Below are 20,381 nucleotides of genomic sequence, written 5' to 3'. Positions count from 1 at the left end.
GTGTATCATCTGGATGCTGATGACACCACAGCCCAAATTATCTCATTATTTCCCCAGTGGCCTCATATACATGTTGAAAGGAGAGATGACAGGATGAAACCTTGTGGAATCCCGCATGAGAGAAAGCCCTCGGGGCTGATGAGCAATTGCCCCATGCCATCCTCTGGGATTTCTCTGAGAGGAAACAGTGGAACCACACAAGTGCAATCCCATCTGCCCCAGCCTAGGTCCACAGGTGAGTCAGCAAAACATCATGGTCAGTGCAATGGTCAGAAAGGATGCTGACAGAGCTAAGCAAAACCACCTTTGAGAAAGCTTTCTACACTGATAGGAGCACCCTATCAGCCACAGGAACCAGTGTAGCCTTCAGGCTATACTCAGGCTGGAAACCAGACTGAATGGTTTCAGAAGACATTAAATGGACTCAGAGTTGCTTTATCACAAGTCTCTCTCACCCACCAGACTGCATTTTGTTTTGCCAGGAAATAAATTTTAGAACTGGAGAGTGGCTGAATTGTTTTTTTGGCCACCAATCAATAACTCATTGAACAGATTGCTTAAGGTAAGCTGGTGTCTAATTTTCCCACTGAGAGACATTTATAATCTTTAATAGGAGTGGTGTTCTGGTTTTTTTTTTGACTAGCATTGAGGTTTTGTATGTCATCTAAGTTCATCTCTCAACTCTAAAACTCAGTGAGCACTTCAGCCCACAGAAGATTAATTTCTTTGTGGTACTGTTCTATTGTTACGGGCCAGTCCTTTGGCCCTTGAAACAACAACAAAAAAGTCCTTGAAACAATCAGTATTCAACTCAGTTACAAAATGAAGCATCTCATGCTTCATCAAGCTGTCTGGAACAATTCTAGTGTTCTTGACTTCATAGATACTATGGTGGAAGCAAAAAGACGTAATTTTCACTTTGCTTGATTTTGTTGCCTGTATTTGAGTAGGCACTACAATCTCCCATTGATTTGGCCTGAAAATAATTTCTTAAAATGGCTCATGGTTTTCCCTTTGCCAAAGATGACAATTGCTAAAACTGAAATTGAGAATGCATTGGTGGTATTTCAGATAGTTGTTGTGAAATTAGTTTACAGTGTACTTGTGCATTACACTCTCTATGGATTGAAAACATACTACATCAGAAAAGTCTGTAGCAAAATATGCCATTTTTAACACAACTATATTATACATATATATATGTTTATATTTATATGCACTTGGGTCAACAGTCACATTTAAGACTAGGTATATAGCTAAGCAACCTAAAAATCTGATGATTACAAGAATGCTTCAGTTTCACTTGAAAATGTAGTGCCTCAACTACAATGAAATGCAATTTCTCTTTTTCTGTTTGTTTTCATTCTGTTAATTGCTCATCTCTCTGTGATCCTATGTCAATGTTTTCCTAGGATTCGTGTTTCTGTCTAGGGGTTTAAGATTGACGGTTTTTTTGTATACACATTCAGAATCCCCAGAGAAGTGGCATATGGAAGCAGAAACAGATTAGAAGGGAGGGTCAGGGCAGGGCTATGCATTCATTCTTGGGTAACTTGAAGAAAATGAAAAACGGTTTGATTGATACATCCTCCTAGATGCTAGAACACTGACCCATAACATCTGATTTAAGATGCAGGATTACTGCTGTTACTGCTTTAAGAAAATGTAACAAGGCTTCAAATAATATCTGACACCCAAGGCTGGAGGTAATGAACTTCTGAGTAAATCTTGCAGTTTTGTACTGTATTTTGACAGTCAACTTTATATAAACTCCATCAAAGAGGGGAGAAAAAGAGAGACCTATAAAAGGCCAAATGATTGGGGCCTTTTTTATTTAAAAGAGATCAAATATTATTCACAAAACTCAGAATGTTAAGAGTGGTACAGGCATGCCATTCCTGTCTTCTTTTTACAGTACTGTGGTTTCAGGTAATGTATGGACTGAGGCTTGTTCTGTTACCCATTTCACTTTGATGTAAGCCATGCCTTTGCTGCATTCGCACTGTTCTGTCAAATCTTGTTATTTTTGTCTTCAATAATTATTGCTCTTTTTAGGACATTAAAAGTAAAATTTATGGTGATAGTCTCATAACTCTGTGTCTAACAAATGCTAATATGATTTCTAATTACCTTTCCCTCTAAATATCCTATAAAGCAATATAATGAAAACAGTTTAAATATTTTCTGGCTTTCATATTCATATATGCATGCAAAGGTACATTTTTTTCAGGCTGTAAAGCCATGCACAAGCTATCTGAATAGACTGTAAACAATGACAAGAATCTGCAGAATGATTATCTTGATTTTACATGACTTGTGAGCTGTCAGCTGCAGCAAAGAATGAAAGAGATATTAGTTAATTTTTTACACTTCATAAGGAGATGAGCTTTGGCAGAACTCCTTTGTGTTAAGAGGCTGAAGGACTACAGTACTGATTAAAATTTTCTGTTGTACACTTCAACTTTCTGCTTAGAACTGCAGCCCTTTTTTTCTAATGTTTTATAGTGATTATTCATTTTGCTGCAACAAAAGAGTTGCACTTAGCTAGTGATGATTGAACTGTATGCCTTCCTTCAAATCTTCTGCTATTTGATTATATCTAAGATGACTTGAAGGCAGCATTTACTTTCTGGTAACATTTAGGAAGACAACTCAGGATTTTTTAAGGGTTAGCAAAATTCAATAATAACCGATGTTCTCATAACATGCTTGCAGAGTGGAAGGTAAGTTGGGACAAAAGGTTATTTTCCTTGAATTAAGAGGAGAATTATGCAAAATATATCCAAGGAGCTCATTTTCAAGGTGGAGAGAGGTTTTGAAATACAGACTCTAAGTTATGTAAACTTTTCACTGTTTTTCCCTAACAATGTGAAAGGCCAGCTGAAATCAGGATTGAAACATTGGATTATATCATCTAAAATCTTGTCTGAAAATGTCATTTATCTATCATAAAAAAGTATTCTACTGCAAGTGTTACTTTGTTGTTTCATGTCTTAATACTCTAAAAGTTGAATTCTAACAGTGTAGAAAAACAAAGTTTGGAAAGACAGAAAATGATAAATGTAGTCAGATTGGAATTGAAAAGAGAAGAGAAAAGAATTTCTATTAAAAAAGGTCAAACATGAGGTAATCCTTTGTAAACCGTTTGAACATGGCTTTGCATTACATGGCAAAATTCTTCCTTATGCTATTTTTCTCAGATAGAACACAAAGGAAACTAAGGATCCAGATCATGGACTTTTATATAGTCTTGATTTCATGTTTTTAAAAACAGATGGTCATTCCAATGAGTGAAATTTGTGAAAAAAGGATGTAATCTTTCTCTTACTCAGTGCTTGGTTACCAAAAATTTTACTTCCTGGGAGCTAATAATGTTTACTATTTTCAGATATTTCATGTTTTAAAATACAAAGCATGTATAAGAACAGTTAGGAAAAGAACTAATTAAATCCTATTTTTAATAGAGGATGCAATTAAGTTCTCAGGAACTTAATTTATACAACATAATTTGAAAACACAGAATAGAAGATTTTTCTGGATAAAATAATTATCAGGAAATTATATTATCTGCCACTTAAACTGTCAGTCTTTCCAACATTTCTCATTTTATGGAGTTCATTTTAATGAATTTTCAGATCCAGGTAAAAATTATCTGATAAAGTGTGTTGGCAAATTTCTTGAGATCTAATTTTTAGAATATTTCAGAATGTTGGCATTAAACATATGTATCTTCTCATCTCTTGGCCATTGATTGTAATATTGTTCATACTGATAGTGCCTAAAAGTTGATATCCTTGGGTAAGTGTTTGCAGATCTGTGCAAAAGGTTGTGTTTGATGTGTCTTGAAAAGGATTCACTCTTTTTGCCACTCTTGTTAGATATCTTGGCAGAGAAGACAAGGGATAAAATCTTGAAAGTGTTAGCTTATAAAGAACCATGTAAAGTGATGTAGGCACCTTAAAATCTTTCAGTTAGGTTTTTGATTCCAGTGATGAGGGCCATATATTGGTTGGAGGTGGTGTTATGCTGGCAGTGGCAGCACTTGCATCTTAATGTTTTCCTAGTGAAATTCCTGAGTTATGGGCTAGGTTCCTCACATAGTGAAAATGCCAAGGAATTGGATCTGCAAGGCTTAGCAAGGCTTAGCAGTTTAGCCAGTAAGACGTTAGGGAATATTAAATTAAATCTTGCTCTTTTTAGTGATTTCAGGGTTTAGTGTCAGATTCAAAATCATAACTGTAGTTCTGATGTTAAGTGACAGCACTTTTTTTCTTAAAAAAAAAAAGTCTAAAAGAATTCTGTCTTTTATTTCAAAATACAGCTGGATTAAAAGGAGATATAGTTTCCTGCTTTCTTCACAATGTTAATCAAAGATAGAAACATGTGAAAATCTGAAACATGACAGCACAGAGCATTCTTTTAAAAATTGTAGCCACGTTATTCACACAGTGGAAGCCCTAAGTTCCATGTTGGATATCAGCCTAGCGCACAGGAATGCTTTTAAATAGGATTGATAATGAGTGTCCACTGCAGAAGTCACTCCGTGTAACCAGTCAGAAATGATGAATTTTGTCTTAAACTTTGGCCTCTGAAGGACTTGTGCTTGACTCTGCATCATGGAGATATACCTGCCACTCCTCTGGATTCACAACTTCAAGCTTTTCTCAGATGTATGTGGCTAAACCCTTTCTGTCACAAGCTGAGCAAGTGTCATTCCTTTATTTCAAACTCAGTGGGAGAAAGATGTGTTTGAAAGTATTGTATCACAGCCAGAGGAAGATTACCCTTTCTTTCTTCTTTTCCTTCCCTCCTGCCTATTCCCATATTTGTCCAAAGGATTAGAGAAGAGAGCATTTGTTCAGAATTTGGAGGATTCAGGTTCAATTCTATCTGATCTCTGAGACAACTCACATTTGCACTATTTTACAATAAACAAGGGTTTTACATAAAAATAGTGAGGTCCTCATTGAAACAGGAATTACGGATGAAACCCTTCCTCTGCCACTTTGAGTGCCCTAATCGCTAATGTACGGAACGATCCCTGTTCTCTCTCTCTCCCTTCCTCCTTCTCCGCCTCTGTTTAATGCTTCTGTGCAAAGTGGCATGGTATCAGTAGGAGGCAGCTGCAAGCATTTTTGCCCTGAAATGGTCTGTTGCCTGTAGGTTACAGGGCACTGCTGAGACACTGGCGTTTAATCTGCCCCAGTAGAAGACACAATTGAACTGACGCTCTCAGATGTCTCATGTTCTGCTTGTGCACTCTGATGGTGGTGTTAAACAGCTGTGTTAACAGCAGCACAAGAAAAAGTTGTAAAGTCTGCCGCATGGGCTTCTTGCCCCATTTTTTAAGGAACTTCATTTGTTGGGTCAGCTGAATCAAGGACCTGAGGCATGGAGAACTGGAGTGTCTGTGGGTTCTGAGGGAATAAGTCAAGCACTGATGTGTTTAGCAGTGTGAAGAATAAATTTTTCCCAGCTATGGTCAGATGTCAAGCCTGTAAATTTTGATGTTGAAAACTGAGTGCCTTACTGATCTGAGTGCCTTCAGCACTTGAGGTTGGAAGCTGAGTGCAGATTTTGAAAAACAAGGTTTGAATTTAGAGAGAATGAAGTATGGTGAGGTGCTTAAATGCTTTCTGAATCTAATTTCAAATTCCATATTTATTTAAATAGCAGAGATTTAACAGTTTACAAGTACAGCAGCAATCCTGATGAAGGAGGGAAAGTAGACAGTTATATATTGACTGATGATCTATCTATCACTAATTGCAAAGTGAAACAATGATTAGGAGAAATCTACAGTAATTCCAGAAACTCTCTCCCTGGACTGGAGAGTAGTTGTTAAAGAGGCAAATGCAAAGGAATAGATTATACTTCACTTGTGCTTTGAGTGAGAGGTTTGTCATAACATATCAGGCTCTGGGATCTCCATCTTTACCCCTTCACTAGGGGTAAAGATCAGCACCCTATTATTATAAGTTGAGAGTTCAGTCTGAGTAAGGGAATAAGAAAGATTTTATCTTACTTTTCTGTTTTCTTGCACAGTAAAAAAAAAGGCTTTGAGGATTTAGCTTATGATGTTAATAAACACTTTTCTGATAATATGCTCTTCATAAAGATGAATTGAAATTGAATATTTTTTGCAAATATATTCTCCACAAATGACATTCAATAGCGAACAAGAACTATATACAGAAGATGCTCAAAGTAATGAAGTGAATATTTTTCTCTCCTGCATCTGCATTTTAACAGTATTTAAAGATTAATTTAGGTTAACTTCTTACACCAAGCCTTACTGTTTTGTTGAGGAACAGCTGTTTTAACTATATAGAAATGAAATGTATTACTTTGAAATATGGGCAAGGAAATTTTATTGACTACCTAATATACATATTACATTCAGATGTTATCTTGTAAGACTAACCTATGTTAACAGAACATCTGTTTGAAATATCATGTGCATCCATAGTCAGTAGCTGGCAGATAAATAAATGTAGAGACAAGGTGAAGTTTGCAGAGAGTCATCGCAGCTTGATAAGTCATTTTAATTATTATGTGATGCATATTTAAAAGGCAGCAATTTGTTATGAGCTCCGGGCTGAGACAAAGCAAACTTACAGGACTGACAAGGCTGTGCCAGTAGAATGAATCTGCTCCTAGGCATTGCAGCTGGACATTTCTTACAGCTGTGTTTTGTTTTTGTTTTTTTTCCTTCTCCTTCCTTAATTTCTCTCTCAGAGGTCCTTCTGTAGTGCCATGGTAGAGGAGCTAAGGATGTCTCTGAAGTGTCAGCGTCGATTAAAACACAAGCCACAGGCCCCTGTCATTGTGAAAACAGAAGAAGTTATCAACATGCACACGTTTAACGACAGAAGATTGCCAGGTAAAGAAACCATGGCGTAGAGCTGGGAAGCCAAATACCCCAAGCACAAACTGTCGTCTTTTTTCCAAACAACTTTGCGAGAATGTTTCCTGTGGAAATATGCAACCTGTGCAAAATAAAATGAGTTACCTCATGCCGCTGTGTCTATGAACTAGAGACTCTGTGATCTCAGCAGTTGCAATGGCCAGACTCGAATCACAAGCATCACGGATCAACCAAGTTACGCGAGGTTACACTGTTCGCCATGGGTTCCACCATTCTGGATGAGTGAATGTTACATGTGAGTTTTGTGGCTGGTTTCAAATGCAGTCTCAGTGAGAAATTACAGGTTCCTTTTGAAGTTCAACGGTTGCCAGGAGATGGAGAATAAGTGTTCAGGATGGTACTAACCACAGAAGGAGTCTGTTAAAAGTAATGTCTCAGAACTGGAGTGGAATGAGAAACAGTATGTTCTTCTGAACTTCCAAGCATAGAAAGTTGGTAACTGCTGGCCCATATCTACAGACTGTAACTGCCAGCTGGACAGGCAATATCAGCTTATTGGATGGGAGAAATGGTAAAATGAAGAAAACATGAATCCCATGAATGGAAGGTTAAATATGGGGATGCTCACTTGCTTTTTGGACTGTCTGTGTCACTGAACTGAGTAAATAAATAAAAATAATAATAAAAAAATCAGTAACTTAAATTTACCTGGGCTGGAACTCTTATCTAAAAAAACAAAAAATCCATAATTTTGACCCAATTTTTAGATGAATAAAAGTTTCCTGAGTACAAAGGAATGTATCTTACAACCCTTAGATGTAAGCAATTACTTTTTTTTTTCTTTAATTGTGACAAGAGGGAGGGTTGGTGGGAAGCAGTCTTTTTGGCACATAGAGGGCTTGCATTTAGCGTGAATGGGTTTTGAAACCCTTGTTCCTGCTACTAATTGAACTCAATGGAGCCTGTGCAATTCTCACTAATATTGGAAGTGGGATGGGTCACCTAAAAGAAGTGGATGTGGAGAACTTTAGAGGACTTCATTTTTCAATACAGTCACAGTACTAAATGAACAAAATTCTTGAGCAGTTTTTTTTTTCAAAAAAAAATGTTCAGGTTTATTTGTGGAAATGCAAGATTTCTATGAAAATAGTTTTTGTATGGAAATTTTTGTAATACTTTTTATCAACAAAATAAGAACATGTGTTTCTGTCCGGGGTGTTATGCCAAGCATGAATGGTAGTGCGTGTGCACCACCAACGTTTGGTGAAAACTATTTTTATCAAGAAAAAGGAATCTTAGAAGAGACATATTTTCAAGTTAGATAATATAAAAACTAGGTGCACTACCACCACTGCTTACCATGCTACACCCCTGTTTTCCACTAGCCTGATAACATGCTGTCATGAACAATTGTGTGTAAATGGTAAAAGACACAGACCTCTTGACCACATTGTGATAACAGTTGAAGTGCACTCAGTTTGCTGTTTGAATCCAATGCACAAAATTAAAAAAAAAAAAGCATTAAAATTATATCAGTTTTAGTTGTTTTGTTTTTGCTGTGTGATTTGAACAATATATATACAGTACTCTGTGTCAGTACTGGTACTTATAAAAGCCTCAATTTAGTGCCCTATCCTGCTGATTCTTGCCACTAAACATGCAGCCAGAAAATTTGCTGGGATTTCTGAGAGAAGCCTGTACAGTACATCATTGTGATAAGTTTTTGCAGGATCTGGCTTTTCTTTGCTAAAAAGCTGATTTGTATGTCCTGCTTGTAGTGAGTTCCTGGACATAGCTTTTTGAAATACTCCAATACCTAAAGATGTTGAATCTTGCACCTCCATCTAGTGTAAAATTATTTATATCCCAACAAAAAATGTATAGGATAGACTATGTAGGAACGTTATGTCAGTCACAAAAGCTTATAAAGACTGTCTTTATGAGGAAAATACTTCATTTGGCTGTTAAAAAAAAAAACTTTAAAATTACCATAAATAATCAGTCATTGATGAGTAATGAGACCATTTGTTTACTGGGGCATAATTTAATCTTATCATCATCTTTCTAATACAGGAAGATAAGACATATCACCCAAACTGTAGAAAATATATAATGACATTTGGGTGGAGGGGTGAGGGGAGGTTTGTGTCTGCTACCCAGTTCTCGTATATCTTCATAGACACTGAGCTGGCCATTTTCATTGTGAATAGGGACTGAGAAAGCAAAATCTCTGATGTTTGTGAGAGTTTCATCCCCATTTATGTGATAACAAACAAGAGGTTATCTTTGTCTGAAGTAAAAAACAAAATAAAAACACTTTCAGCAAAGATTCTGAAAATAAGTATACTTACGTAATGCATATTTAAGTTTAAGTTAATTCTTTAAAATACAAAGGGGGAAAAAGTAATTGTCTTACAACACAATAAAAACTCCTAATTATGCTGGTTTGGAATGGAAAAAAATTAGCTATTGCATTTGATTGATGATTTACAATAAAATTTGTAAAATCATGAAATAAAATGCTGTATTATATTCAAACTAACCTTTAGTTTCTCCATTAAGGGTGTTGAAATAAGCAGGAGTTCCATCTCCACTTGATGCAAATGATTAATTTTCATTAACCTTTATGTGAGCCACAGTAAGTATGGATGTGGAAGATGTCCCAAATATTTCATTGGGTCAAAATCCCCTAAGGAGCAAGAATCCTAATGCAGAAAGCAGTATGGCTTAATTAGGATTTCAGTGAGAATTTCAGCCTTCCATTAAGGGAAATACGCAAGGTAACTGGAGATTTGTATTTAAAATCAAGACTAAAAATACATGGCTCAACAGATTCATAACAGGATAATGGCATTTTTTTTAGTATATACAAGAATTCATAATGCTACTTTGTTGTGCATTAGTAATTATTTTTCACAGATAATTAAGGCATTTAAAGAAAAAATACCAACACACAGCTGAACCCCAAAGTAGTAGAAAATAATGCTATTACTTTTCACCCTCAAAAGCTCAATGATTCATTTTCCCTTCAATATTATGAAGAAAGTCCTGTTCTGAAGAAAACTTTCTCATTTTGAAAGGCTGCTGAGGACTAGTGCCAAACCCTCATGTTGTAGTATAAATTGCTATAGTGTCATCAAAGTCAATAGAGCTACACTGCCTTACATCAAGCAAGTATCTGGCCCATGAAGATTCAGAATCTGTCTATACATAACTGCTTTATGTGGTTTCATATAATAGCTCAGTTAATCCATTGATTTCCCAGGACAGGATGATGGCTGCTTCTCTGACTGACCTTGAATGTCACTCTAGAGAAGGGTTTTTAAAGCAGTTATAGCTCAGTTTTATGGTGCTATCTGGTGGATGAAAATCCGAGTTAAAAGATGGAGGGGACTTTTTTTTTTTTTTTTAATGTATCTGCTTCAAGGAAGATAGAGATCTATAGTCTTTAACAAGTCTCAAGACACAGAATTTAGATACTCAGGTTGCCTCAGCATCATTATATAGCAATAGCCAACTATGTGGATATACAGAAGAGATGACAAAAAACTTTAGCTTTTTGATTAATGTCATTTGTGAAGGACTGGTAGTAAAAATTCTGAGCCGAATAGTCAGCTGAAGTTAACAGATATGTGATGGTTTGTAGTAAATGAAGATATGGCCCACTGTAGACAACTGCAGGCTGTTTCCATAGTATTATCCTGTTAGATAAATAAAAGACCAAACAAACCAGGGAGTGTCTGGCAGTTTTTGTGTGAGAGAATATTTTCTGAAATCTATAGCTCAATTTTCAATTGAAGAACTCTGTATAGGTTTGAAAAACCTATTTCTTTAGTGTATAAATTATTTGAGGCACTGTGAAATAGTCCTTCCTGGCTTCATCCATCAAGACTTCAAAAAAAAAAAAAAAGAAAGAAAAAAAGTTATTCAGCCCCATAACACTAACTAGTTAACATATCAAAATGGAAAAGATATAATTTATGAAGAAGCAAACCACCAAAACCCAAACCCTCAAACTAAATTAGGAAAAAATGCCCTGATATTCTACAAAATCAAGATATTACCAAGAAAAAGGGGTCATGAGCAGATATACTGGCATACAAAGAGGTAAAAGATAATGCTATCAAATCATTTTTGTATTATTATAATATTAAGGAAGTTAGAAAAATGTTTCAAAGTACTTTAGACACAACTTAGTCTCCAAATACACTAGAGTTTCCAAATACATTAACAATTACACATTACAATGAGCAAAATACTGGGCCCCTTGAAAGCAGTGTCAAAACTCCTATTTCAGAGGAATCAAGATTTCACCCAGTGCATTCCCAAATGCTGTACTCAGCTAAATGTGGACTGATATAAACATTAAAGGCAAAATATGATACCAGCCTGCCTTCAGGTGTATGGGAGCAATTGTGCTTTTTGTACTACTTGCAAAGATGTATAGGAAGAGAAGGGGTCAATATGGTTGACTAGTCTGACATCCAAAATAGCATCATTGCTTTCCAGCCTCAAATTTGTTAGTGTCTTATTCACTCCCAGGCTTGCTTCTCTGCCTTCTTATAAGCACTTCTGACGCTTTTTAATTTATTTTCAGTATCTTTTTTCTTCAGGCTTTCCTATAAAATGTACTTCTAATTAAAATTAAAGTTACTCAAGCACCTCATCTCCCAAGTTTGTATCCACCAAGACAAACACACTGGCTTTTCATGTGACTGTAATCTAATTGTCCTTCTCTTCATTTATTACCCCTCTCTGTCCCCTGCCTGTGTTACCTCCTCCTGTTGTTCTTGTATTTGCCTAGACTGTAAGCTCTTAGGGGGCAGGAAATCTGTCTTTGATTTGTTATATGAAGCACCATGAACTATGGAGCTATATAAATAATAAAAAAGTAGATCTTCTTAAATTATGTTTGAATTGATGCTGATCTGATTGACTGCCAGTCTAGTGATATATTGTTTTAGCTCATTGCCTGGAATCCTAATCACTACAGCATCAGAATAAACAAACAGAAAAAATAATAAAGCCAGCCCAAAGGAGCTATCACACTGACTCATCTTACTGAAAATTTCCCTGCAGGGTCAGGATGTAGAAATATAGAACACTATGTTCAGATAGCTTCTATAAAGGTTTCAATATGAAATCTGCTACATTAAAAATGGGACATATAGATTAATACAAAAAAAGAAGAATTGTATATAGGAAGAGCTTTGCAGAAAGCTCATTCAGATTCAAAGCCAGATAGAACCTTGAATTGTTTTATGCTTGTAAAAATTATGAATAAGCAATTTAAGTTGAATACCACTTTGCTTTCCTTCATTATATCTGCCCACTTAGTTCAACAAACCCATCATTGTCAAAATCTATGCTGATCTTACTTTATGAATTATTTTATAATCATTAGAAATTTTTTATGAAATATGACTCTAATTAAAACTAAAGAAATACTTCCTCTCTTTTGTTCATAGCCAACAACACTTTCTGTGACTGAAGGAATGATACAATTGTGGGAATTTGAGAAGAATGCTTAATGTAGATAAATGAAATAAACCAATTGATATAAACCATCTTGAGGCAAAGCATATCAGCTTTCTCTTTTATCTTTCTCTTCTTCAAGGAGTGCCACTCTGTAATGATGAACATTATTATTTTGAATTATTGAAGCGTAAATTGGGAATTATGCATATTTACATGGCCATACATAGCTGTTCTGGAGGCTTTCAGGAATTCTCAGTGCCAAGAGAATGCCTTTCTTTCCTTGTCATAAGATAAACACATAGTTTTACAAGCTACTTAGGAAATCTAGCATGTGCTAAAAATAACAGAAAAGCCTCGGAGCTCCTTTTTTGCCATGACTGCAGGAACTTTATGAGAATGAGATTCATGTGGAATTGCTAGGAAATAAGAGACTTACTCCTGCATTAAACTTACCTGAAAACTTATATGAAAACAGTGAAAATGGACAAAAGTTTGGGCTGTTTTTTATGTTCCTTGGGCTACATCATGAATCACAAACCAAGTTTGTAGAAATTGTTGAAGTATCTCACTTGGTTTTGAAGGTGTGATTTCAAGCCTTGCTATGGATTTATGCCAAAAATGGTGCCTTGTTAGTCTCCCACAAGTAGATTGCTGGCTGTTCAGCCCAGGGAGTCAAAGGCAATCTAAAGTGATGGTAGCTATAGCGGTCCCTTTGTGCCATTGCAATATTTTAACATTTAACAATATTTTAACATTTAAACCCAGGTAGATCAATAAACGTTACAATTTCTAATATGTATATTTGCTAAGCCATTCTGTGCATTGACATCTATGATAAAAATGCTCATTTGTGTTATGTAAAAATTACTTGTGTGCTTATCAAATATGCATCTCTTATAGAATCATAGAATCACAGAAGCACAGAGTCATTGAGATTTTGAATTGTTTAGTACAGCCACTTCTTCAGAGGGAAGGTGCTTCTGGAGATCATCTAGTCCAACCCCTCCTGCTCAAATCAGGGTCACCTAGAGCAGGTTGCCCAGGACTGTGCCTAGTCGCATTTTGAATGTTGCCAAGGATGGAGATTCTACAACCTCTGTGGGCAACCTGTTCCAATTACTCTCATCACAAAAAAGATTTTTTCTTACATTTAAATGAAATACAATGATGTCTTGTATTTCAATTTGTGCATAATGCTTCTTGTCCTTTCACTAGGTACTGCTGAGAAGAGTCTGGCTATGTGAACTTTACTCTTCCCCTCCACCCCATCAAGTATTTGTACACATTGATCAGCTCCCCTGAGCCTTCTCCTCTCCAGGCTGAACACTCCCAGCTCTCTCTGCCTTTCCTCGCATGACACATGCTCCAAGTGCCTTAACTATCTTTGTGGCTGTGCTTGCTGCAGTTTGTCCCTGTCTGTCTTGTACTGGGGAGCCCACAACTGGACAAAGCATTCCGGATGTGTGTCACTAGTGCTGAATAAAGGGGAAGGATCACCTCCCTGAACCCGCTGGCAACACTCTTCCTAATGCAGCCCACGATACCATTGGCCTTCTTGGCCACAGGGTCACATTGCTGTCTCATGGTCAACTTACTGTCTGCCAGGACCAACAGGGCCTTTTCTGCAAAGCTGCTTTCCAGCAGGTCAGCCCCCAGCCTGTACTGGTTCCTGAGGTTTCTCCTCCCCAGGTGCAGGACTTGTCATTTCCCATCATGAAACTTCATGAGATCCCTGTCTTAAGCCTTTTGAGGTCTCTCCAAATGGCAGCACAAGCACCTGGTCTGGCCCACTCATGGGCTTTGCCCTTTCTAACCCTGTCCCTGGCATGCTTAGACAGTGTGTCTGTATTCCTCCTGGGTCACTGACCCTGCTTCCTCCTCTTGTACACTTCTTTTTTATGTCTGAGTTTTTTTCCAGGAGCTCCTTGCTCACCCATGTAGGCCTTCTGGCACCTTTGCTTGATATCCTGCTTGTTGGGATGGACCATTCTTGACTTTGGAGGAGGTGATCCTTGAAAATCATCCTGCTTTCCTGGACCCCTCTTCCATCTGGGGCTATATCCAATGGGATTATTCCAAGCAGGTCCCTGAAGAGGCCAAACTCTGCTCTCCTGAAGTCCAGGGTTGTGGCCCTGCTTTTTGGCCTGCTCCCCTCTTTCAGGATCCTGAAACTCCACAATCTGCAGCCAAGGTTGCCTCCAACCTTCACATCTCTGACTGGTTCTTCTGTGTTTGTAAGTATGAGGTCCAGCAGAACACCTCTCCTTGTTGGCTCCTCCATCACCTGTGTCAGGAAGTTCTCATCATTGCACTCCAGGAACCTCCTGGATTGCTTGTATCCTGCTGTGTTGTCTCTCCAGCACATATTGGGGTGGTTAAAGTGAGGACACCAAGGCCTGTGAGTGTGAGCCTTCTTCCAGTTGTCTGAAGAAAGTCTCATTCACTTGTAATTTGTGATGTGCATGACAAGTTATGAACTTGCAATTCAGGCAATATCCTTTCATTTTCATTCACTTAGAACTATTAGTCAATAATACAAAAATACTGGATTCTGCTTGGAAAAAAGCTAAAATAGTAGTTTTTAAAATCACAGACTCACATGAACTTGAAAAGTTCAGAAGCACCTGTGTTGCTTTCACATTACCATGAGAAGCTGAAATAGTTGCAAGTTTCTGAGCTAGTCCTAGGCTCAGAATAAAATGTCCAAGAAGCGTGGCTAAAGTACAGTTTTATTTGTAGTCTTATTTGATGAAGCTTATCAGGCTTTTTCATTTGATGGTTTTGTTTCTTTCAGTGAATAGATCCCAAAATAACACAAATATGCTATCTGCTAGGTATCTGCTCTGGGCTCCTCCTGTCTTTATGAGTCAAAGACCAAATATTTGTAAATTAAAAAAAAAAAAAAAAGTGTCCCTATGTGTTTTAAGAACAGTACAATGTTTTACTGGCTGATGATCTTTGGCCAGAGCCTAGACTAATGCAGACTATATTGGACCTTAGAATGAAAACAACTCAACCACAGCCAGGCTATTGGAATGATCAGCCAACCTCTTTGCAGCTCAGAACTTTGTTTTCTGGAGATGGGTAGCATGTTCAGCTTGCTAATTTTTTTTTTTTCCTTTTCTTTCTTCCTTCCTTCCTTCAGTATATGGGTCCATGTTATAGGAATCCCAGGTCTAACATTCGTATTCCAGAAATATCCCCTGTGAAACACAGGAATCGTTTTGTTCTACAAGACACTGGACTAATCTGCATTTCACTTGTGAATCTGTGATAGCTCCTATTAGCAAGCTGAGTTTCATTAAAACAACTCTTTCATTCTTTTGTTATTTCATTGCCTTTTCTCTATCTTTTTGTCTTTTATCCGGGTAACTTCTTTGGGGAGCGGGGGTTTAATTGTTATGTACTTGTACGATGACTGTGAAAATGGAATACTAACAAAATGCAAATATTGTGTAATAGCAATATGACAAAAAAGTAAGTGATTTTTCAGAATGTTATGAGTCTTTCTTGCCTCCAAGATATTCTGGTGCAAGAAAGTTATGGATGACATATGTTTATTCCTGCAAAATATAACAGCTTGAGTTAAGGACCCACTTCCAGGATACCGGTTATTCCACTCTCCTTAATGTGTTAGGGCCTTTCATCATATAAAAATCTGTACTACCAGCACTGTTTTGACAAGACTAGGTTCAGTTGTGCAGTACCTCAGCATGTGGTCTGTTATGTCTTTTGCTATTTGCACAACACAAACAGTCTGAAAGAACTACATAGTTCCTGAAAAACTACAGTAACCTTGTTCAGTATAGCTACACACCTAGCACACAGACCTACAGGGATATCCATACTGCTTCTTTGGAAGGTGGTGAATACCACTAGCAATTGCATAAATCACTTAAAGAGAACATACTAAATTCTTACACCAAAAAGTATAGGTATCCTTTTATTTTAAATGGGAGATAAAAGAAGTATAGGCTTCATTACAGACAATTCATGGACTAACACAGGATAGATGGCCTAAAAGAAATGTGCTGCTAAGATATAATTAAATTATCCCAGTGTTACATGTGTTTATTAGGATGCTGGGCTCTTACTGCATTATCATATGTAGAGATAAAAAAGAAATGCAAATAATATTGACACCTGTGACACTAAAAATTGAAAGGTACAAGGTTTGCTTGAACGTCCTGGATGCTACAGGCATTGAATGGAGCCAGGTTTATGTATTTATTTTAATGTATTTCCCTTGTTGGGAAAAGGTTATGATAGCTAGGTAATTGATCTTTGGTTGCTGACTTCAACACCTGATTGATGGCATAGATTAATTTTTAAAAACTGACAAAATGCTGTCCCTGGTCAGCTATTTGTCATTCCAACTGATTACAAAGGTGAGTGAGTGTGCTATAATCATAGCACTTATGTAGTACCTTACCGATCATAAATGAAATTAATGGGAATTTTTACAGAATATTTGCATTGGTAAATGGCAGGAATCTGCCTGCAATTCACCAATTGCCTGCATTCCTTAAGGCTTACTCCCATATTGGTATGTCTTTTCTCATGAACTGTATATTTTGATGCACAGATCACTACATGAAGTATATTTGCTTCCTAAGCAGATCCATTTTATGATTTTGCTGTCTCTTTTTAAAGTGACAAATGGCTTCATGAAGGTAAACAGGACAGGCCATACAAGCAACCATTTTTTAAGTCATTTATTTTAAAAAATACATGGAGATGGATCTAAAGATTATAAATATGTCATGAAAATGTAAATATTGATTAATCCATTGAATAGAGGGTATTAAGGCATTCATTAAAATTCAGTGAATAAAAAGGCAGATAAGACTGACTATTTTTGAGTGAGTTTTTTCAGCTTTTCATTAGCAATCCTTAATCCTATTTCTAAAATTGTATAAATCTGTCTTTAAATCTTAGTCAGATAACCAGCAAGTGGCTGATAAGACTTTTCATCATCTAATTCTCTTAAATTTTCTTTTCAATAATCTTGACTATTCATAATTACAATTGACTCCCTTTGCTTTAATTACAAAATCCTTGCAACATGTCAGTTTCTTTAATGACTTTTTCTCAGATAACTAAATTATGGATAATTGTTGTCATAATTTTGAAATAATTGCTCAAAATTATGGATACTTTTTGTTACAGTTTTTAAATAAGTGATCAACATACCTTTTTCACACATCCCATGTAGACTGTTAAAACAGCTTGTGGATTAAATTTATTTACATATTTAAATGTCCATCTATCTTCTTTTTGTTTTGTTTTCAACACCTGTAAACTGAATTCTTCATTAAACTGTCCTTGTAATAGCTTTATTTGGTGTATATTTGCAGTGAGGACCTTCATTACAGTGCTTGATTTCCTAACAAACGTGAATATTTACATCCTCATAATGACCTCAAAGAGTATTGCTTTCCAATTTACAGGATGGAATAAGTGACAATGAAAAGTGAGTTGTCTGAGCTTCAATAGAAGGTCTGTGTCTACAGTCTCCTAAATCCTTGCTTAATGTGGGTAGACTGTGGTTACATGGCCATCTGAATCCAGTATAAATTCAGGTTGCTGCTAAAAAGGGATGTTCTGTTCTTCCTTCATTTTCTAGGCTCTTAACCCTATTCCCTCCTTTGTGTCGTCATGAATCTTTTTTTTGTGGCCATGTGATGAGAGGGATCTTTGCTCCTGCAAAAAAAAACTAACTCAGGGGGAAAAAAAAAAAAAAAAAGCAAAAGCAAAAGCAAAGCAGGGAGGGCGGACACACTTTAAGCTCACAAGAAACCTAAAGTGAGCTCAGTTCTACCGCAGCTTTGAATAAGAAGTCAGCTGAGCCCTCGTTTCCCACTCCGCTCAGTGAACTGGAGGATGCAGTTGTCCCGCTGGCATGGCTGCAGCTGGAGCACTGAGCGGAGCGCAGGGAATCCCAGTGCTCATGCTCCCTCCCCACCCAGAAAACACTGAAAACATCAACACTTAGGAGCAGCTTCAGATCAGGATTTTTCCATCTCTGGACAATCATACACATAACGCTGTTTTCTGAAGTAATCATAAATTATTAGTAATTTTATCCTTTTTTGTGTAGTAGAACATGGTTACACATGATAAACATCCCTGGGGATGGGAGTATGTGGGAAATTTATGCCATACCCAAAGTAAGTGTGCTGCTAAATTGTCTAGAGTGGTTGTATTTCAGATCATGTTTTACTTTTTTATATTTGTCATTTCATCTCTCCTTTTCCCTGATGTTTGTTCTTTTTTCTTTACTTTACCACTATAAGAGATAACTATGAACTGTGGTAAACTCACTTTTATTCCCTGTCCATTCTTCCTTGGTCTCTTTATTTATGGTCTCCTATCCAGACTGTCTTTGTGACAGAAATCCAACAATACATATTTTTCTTCAATATAGAGCAGAGGCCTCTTTCAAGTATATACTTTTTTGCCTACTATTATTCTCTGGGCTTAAATAACACTTTACATTAACACAGAAGACAGCCTTAGTTTTTCAGCAGCCATATATCAGTTAAAGCATAACAATTCCAGACAGAAAGAAAAATCCATGTCTCAACTCTCTAAAAAAGAGAGAAAATAGTGACTCATTCTGTAACTGAATAGAAACATAAAATGAAAAACATTTTGCAGTTATCCTTTTGAGAAGGTGGGATCGTTACTCTGTAGCTCTGTTTTTGTACACTGGAAAAATGAAATATTGATAATCAGATTTTGACTCTGATAAGACATGCCTCTGTTCAGGGACATGGAGCAATCTCCACAAAACACATAATCAGCCAAGAAAATTCTGTCTTCTAACCTCAGAAGCAAATGTGCACTGTAGATGTGTCAGAGCCTGACCAAAGTTGTGTTCACTCCCCCCAAATCTGCCTGATGGTATGACCATCCATGCAGTTTTCTGTTACAGAAGTCCTGACATTGATCAGCTTACAACAAGGCCTGATGATCCCTAATGGTCTCAAGGTTCCTGTTTCATACATCGAGCATTGTATTAAATACAGCTTGTTCGTAATCAAGATTAAAGAACAGGACTCAAAGATTTGCTGAGAATCACCATGTCACAAAAGGATGTTGGTCCTTTGCTGTAGAAATTCTGGAGTGAATATGAGAGCCCTCCTGCCCCATTTCCGCAGAGCTCTAGATAGCCTTCTGCCCCCTCTATACATTTGGGAAGTGAACTGAAGGTATCTGTCGTGGCTGCCAGGGCCTGGGAGATCTCTGGTACAGAAGCAGTCTGAACCTGTGCCCAAATGTGAGCTTGTAGGGGAAAGATCTGAAGGTGCATTTGGGCCTTCATCCTGTTTCTTATTACTTCTCTAGCTAGGAAACGTGGATGAGCTTCATCTTATAACTAACCCCTTGACCACCCCCCTCACTTTTCTAAAAAGGAGAGGAAGACAGACATTACTGAGCTTCTACACGAGTGCTAGACATATCGTGCAGAGAACACTGACCACTGTTGAGACCCTCCCCGCTGCCTTTCTCTCTCCTCCCTCCACCCCCCGGCCCCCCAAAACACAGGAGAATCAGTGATCCTGCTATAACTCTGCATGGCGTACTGTTCTGTCTGTCTTAATTTCTGTTTGCAAGCTGCACTGTGTCATTTGTAGCTTTTCCTCTTTAGCCTGGGCTGCTTGTGTTTCCACCACTGTGAAGAACATTACGTTCACGGAACATTTATTTGGTACTGTGAAGAGAGATTTGCATAGCTGTTATACAGGGAGGGAGTTAGAAAATGAGAGTGAAAAGAAGAATCTGTCTAATAATATGTCTTTGTCTTCGATTTGCAGTTTCAATTCTGCTTAAGTATTACCTGGGGAAGGTAATAAGTGAGAAAACATGCCATCAAGGGATTTCCTGTGGGAGGGGGCATTACATGATGAAAGGCCTGGGCCCGTTAGTGACTAGGATTGTCTTGGTACTGTTTTCCCACTTACTCTCTAAAACTCTGATCCATTTTAGTGGCAGGGCAATCAAAGCACTGATATAAGTCTGGTATTTTTAG

General features: G+C 37.2%; 1 protein-coding gene across 1 annotated transcript in view; it reads left to right on the top strand.

Moving 5' to 3' along the window:
• The window catches only part of GRIK2 (glutamate ionotropic receptor kainate type subunit 2), a 429,339-nt gene extending 422,436 nt beyond the window's left edge, over positions 1 to 6,903 (top strand). The window contains exon 16 of the mRNA XM_013948819.2: positions 6,739 to 6,903. Coding sequence (XP_013804273.1) covers positions 6,739 to 6,903 — 165 coding nt within the window. The remainder of the gene's footprint in view (positions 1 to 6,738) is intronic.
• The last annotated feature ends 13,478 nt before the right edge of the window (positions 6,904 to 20,381 follow it).

The sequence above is a fragment of the Apteryx mantelli genome, chromosome 3, assembly GCF_036417845.1.
Source record: "Apteryx mantelli isolate bAptMan1 chromosome 3, bAptMan1.hap1, whole genome shotgun sequence".
Taxonomy (NCBI): domain Eukaryota; kingdom Metazoa; phylum Chordata; class Aves; order Apterygiformes; family Apterygidae; genus Apteryx; species Apteryx mantelli.
The sequence above is the reverse complement of the archived record's forward strand: the minus strand, read 5'-3'. Positions and strand labels throughout refer to the sequence as shown.